The sequence below is a fragment of the Apaloderma vittatum genome, unplaced genomic scaffold (assembly GCF_000703405.1).
Source record: "Apaloderma vittatum isolate BGI_N311 unplaced genomic scaffold, ASM70340v1 scaffold10209, whole genome shotgun sequence".
Classification (NCBI taxonomy): domain Eukaryota; kingdom Metazoa; phylum Chordata; class Aves; order Trogoniformes; family Trogonidae; genus Apaloderma; species Apaloderma vittatum.
In genome coordinates this window covers 944-5,405 of record NW_009734599.1, presented here as the reverse complement: position 1 = coordinate 5,405, position 4,462 = coordinate 944, and the positions used below count along the sequence as shown (strand labels likewise).

General features: G+C 49.1%; 1 protein-coding gene across 1 annotated transcript; it reads left to right on the top strand.

Moving 5' to 3' along the window:
- The first annotated feature begins 1,835 nt into the window (after positions 1-1,835).
- Positions 1,836-2,160, top strand: LOC104269874 (feather beta keratin-like). Its single transcript, XM_009876340.1, is given in 2 exon segments — positions 1,836-1,901; positions 1,903-2,160. Coding segments are annotated over 2 exon segments (324 nt in total).
- Positions 2,161-4,462: the final 2,302 nt, after the last annotated feature.

Below are 4,462 nucleotides of genomic sequence, written 5' to 3'. Positions count from 1 at the left end.
ATCTGCAAAATTGCATTGCACCAGGAGTGTGTGACTGCCAGCTGGACTTTCAGCCACTCATCACAACACTTGGAGGTCAGCAGCCATGCCAAATTTCTGTCCTCTGCACTGCCCTCTTCTCCAGCCTGTGTTTCATCACTTGCTTTTTAAGGATTGTTACAGCAGACAGCGTCAAAATCCTTGGCTAGAAGAGATTAACAACATTTGTTGAGCTACCCTCAGCCACTGGGGGCAGGCACATCATCAGAGAAGGTCAGGAGCCTGGGCAGGCCTGTGTTCCCCTCCTTAAGTCCATGCTGACCACTCACAATCACCTTCTTGTCCTTTCCTGTTGGTAAATGGCCTCCAGGGTGATTTGCTACATCACCTTTGCAGGGATCAAGGATGAGGCTGACAGATCTGTCGTTCCTCTTTCCTGCCCTTCTTGAAGACAGGATGTCCACTGGCTTTTGGCCAGTCCTCCCAGTAACTCCCTGATGTTGAGGCTTTTCTTGTCACAGAAGGCTCCTTTGCTTTTGTACACGCCTCAGACGTGTTCTCCGAATGCTCGACTTTCAAAGGGAGTTAACAGCAGCCTTGTAGTGACATCAGCCAGACTCTCTCATGTGCATCCTATCAGGTCTCTTTCACTCACACCTGTCCAATCTGTTTCAATGTTCCCACATCTGACCCTCCCCTACTGCAGGTAAGTATCTCCTACTTCAGACTTTCCAAGCCATGTCAGGAGCCCAGTCTCCTGTTGGCAAATCCTATTAGTAAAGACCAAGGACAAGAAGAGGTGGATCACCTCCACCCTTCCTCTAACCACTGTCCCCAGTAGAGTTGCCTGTTCAGCCTTTGTCCAAGCCCTGCTTTTGCTGCTGACCTACCTGAAAGAAGACTTTCTTGTTACTCTCCACATGCTTTGTTTCCTACAATCTCAGGTAGGCTTTGGATTTTCCAGTCCCAAGACATACACGGACATACCCAGCCATACTCAGGCAATCCTCAGACAGCCTGGCAGACTCTTCCCACAGCAAATAGAATCAGAAAGAAGGCAAATAAAACACTCTCCTGCAAAGAGAGTTGCAAACAGTTGCACTTTGCTGCCCCAAGTCAACATCCTCTGCCTGCATGGGACCCAGACAGCATTTGGGGCTCATCTTGTGCCTGCACTGACAGAATTCTACCCAGAATATCCTTAGGCCTCTATCTCCGGCACATGAAAGGAGCCTGCATCACAGACCAAGAACGTAAAAAATGAGGAAATAAAATGGCAACGTTGATGGAAATCAAAACACATTGTGTGCCATTAGGTAGGAAATTTTGCTTACAAGGTGAGTTTGTTGAAAATTACTGCCTGTGTGCAGTGACTGTGGGCCTGGGGCGGTGCAGGAGCAGTATAAAAGCAGGTCCTTCTCCTCACTCTCTCATCCACTCCTCTTTCTTCCATCTCCCTGGGAACAAGGTGAGTCTGAAGCTCTGTCTTCTTCCTTGTTATACTTCTCCAGTGTATCTCAGTTCATGTCTGACCCTTTGTTCAACACTGTATCTTGCAACAGCTTGTCATGGGAAGGGGGTAGAAATTGCTCTATGGCGAGAAGTTGAGGCTCTGCTAAGGTGGCTTCTGAGCTATGGGCTTACTGGGAAACTCCCTGGAATTAGTGTCTCATGGCAGGGCTTTTCTGAACTGAGGGGAAGGAGAATTCTGTGAGGCTCCACAAAAAGCCCTTCATCTCATATCTCCAGCTCTTGCCCTGCCTATGTTGTTCTGACACAAAAGGATGCTCCTAACCAGCCCCTCACCTTCTGCTCCCTCTTACTCTTTTTTCCAGGTGCAACTTGAGCTCCAAGACATGTCCTGCTACAACCCGTGCCTGCCCTGCCAGCCCTGCGGCCCAACGCCGCTGGCCAACAGCTGCACCGCTGGCCAACAGCTGCAATGAGCCCTGTGTCCAGCAGTGCCAGGACTCCAGAGTCGTCATCCAGCCCTCCCCTGTGGTGGTGACCCTGCCCGGACCCATCCTCAGCTCCTTCCCACAGAACACCGCCGTGGGCAACTCCACCTCTGCTGCCGTTGGCAGCATCCTGAGCTCGGAGGGAGTGCCCATCAACTCTGGGGGCTTTGGCCTCTCTGGCATTGGTGGTCGCTACTGTGGCAGGAGGTGCCTCCCCTGTTAAAGCTGCTGGAAAAGGCCTTGGGGAAAACCCCATAGAGACTCACAAGATTGTATTGTGCTGGTGATGGACCATCGGCTTGTAGTTTTCAGATAAGCTGAGCAAGACCATCACCCCTTGCAAAGGGACAAGGCCACCCTCAGCTCTCTGAAAGCACAGCCTGTGTGTGCTTTTCCCTTCTTCCACTCTCTTCTTTGGCTTTTGTGTCTGTCTTCTCTTGTGTTTCTGAGGGCTGTGACTCCTGCAGGCGGTACATGGACACCTGATGGGATCTACATCACAACCATCAGGCTCTGACTCCTCGCTGCTTCTGCTGCTCCCTTCACTGGAATGGCCACTCAGGGCAACCTCATTTCCCTGTTTTGACTAATTAAAGTTCAGCTGCATCTGAGTCCATGTCTTTGTGTCATCCTTTTCTCTGCACTTAATCAAGATGCCAAGAAAGAGAGACCCTACTCAAGAGTGATTCAGGAAAGAGATATTTGGGAATGAATGAGCAGTGTTAGCAGATCATTTTGTAGGTTCTTCCTAGGATGGAGTTCAGTTCCACCTTATTAGCCCTCCTGATGTGTCTTTGCAGTTGTAGCTGACATGGTGTTGATAAAACAGGAATGATCGGGCAGTGCTGGTCAGTGCTTGCACACCAGCAATCCTGTCTCCCTACAATGTCTTCAAAAGGCAGGAGGTTGGGATCCAGACTGACGAAAGGGTTATTTCATAGAATGTGACATCACAGTCAGTGAAAATGCTGAGGAAAAAGAGTAGGTGGGGGGCAGGGAGACATTCATTATCAAGTTGGTTTTCTCCTGGTGTTCCACATGGAGTTTGAGTCATTGTCTCATTGTTTTGAGCTGAGCACACTGTAGCTGTGGTAGTTACTAATGGGAAGGCTTGTGAAGGGGTCAGATAGTTTGATTGCTGCACTGCTTATGTTTTTTTTGGCTGAGGCTGGGAAGATGGTAAGGGAAGGTGAGGCTGTGGGCTTTGCCCTGGTGTTGAGGTCCTTCCTGTGCTGGGGAAGCCGTCTTGTGGAGAGGGTGAGAGAATGCACCTCCCTCTGCCCATCAGGGACTAACATGGGTTTGTTTTGTTGCACAAATTCCCGAGGTCCTTGTTTGCTCTTTCAAGAGGTATTTAAACCTATTCATTAACCTTGTTGGCTGTTGAGGGGCTTGTGCAATTGGCTGTCACGCTGGAGTGAAGAAGAGACAATTTACGGATGTGGCAAGAGTGAAACAGGCCATGAGGAGACTGGTCCCTGGGTGATGGCTTTTAGCACGGTATTGGAGCTTGACCTGTGCCTGTTGAGCCACACTTCAGTAACACCGGAGGACTGTGATTAAGACAGAGATGCAAACTACCTCTGTGAATTCCCTGACTAATGCAGGGATTCAAACTACATCTAGGAATACAGAAGGTGAGGCAGAGACCTACAGCACATCTGAGAACACCATGGTTGTGATAGGGACAGTAAGATGAATGTATCTGTCTTGATTAGTGAAGGAGTGAGGAGGGAATGAGGAGTTTGATAGGAAAGCTGTTGTTTCAGCAGAGATGTGAGAGAAAGGAGTGAGAGAAATCACACAAGGGACTTGAAGTAATCAATCCCTGACCTTGGGACAACTTGAAGAGTTGTGGAATGATTACAGGTAGAAGGCAGATGATTGCTCACCTGCCTGCTGCCTATCAACTCTGGTGGTGTAAGAGTGGGGTCAACAGCCAGAAATTCAAAGGCAAGGAAGCTCAATGGCTGGTATTCATCACTAGGGACCGAGGGTTTGGCCGGGAAAATGCAAAAGTCACAAATAATTGCAGTCTCTGGAGCAGTGTCCTGTCAAGTGTGAGGGCAAGATATGTGTTCAAGTAAGATCTTGTGAATTATCATGGAAGGAGGACTACTGCTTAGAAAGGCATCCAGTACCTGAGAGAAGGTTCTGGAAGTGACCTCACTGAGAACAAGGTTGCCAGAGGTCCAGATAATGCCCTGTGTGTACAGTCCATGTGAAAAAGTTCATCCAAAGGGCACCAGTGTCACATTCTAACAAGTTGGGAGAAACATATTGCCCAGATTTCAATTCAGCAACTGTGAAGAGAGCATCTTCATGTCTCTGGTATTTTGAACAATATCTCACTTCTACTCTGACCCCACAGGGCAACACCTCATCTTGAGGGGCAACCATGGAGTCAATACCCTCCTGCTGTGGTGAGCAGTAATGGAAAACTCAGGACCACGGTTGGTAGCCCTCTCTAGTGCTTCCTGCATGACCAGGTGGGATGGCGAGCCCACTTTAAAGGTGGAAGACTG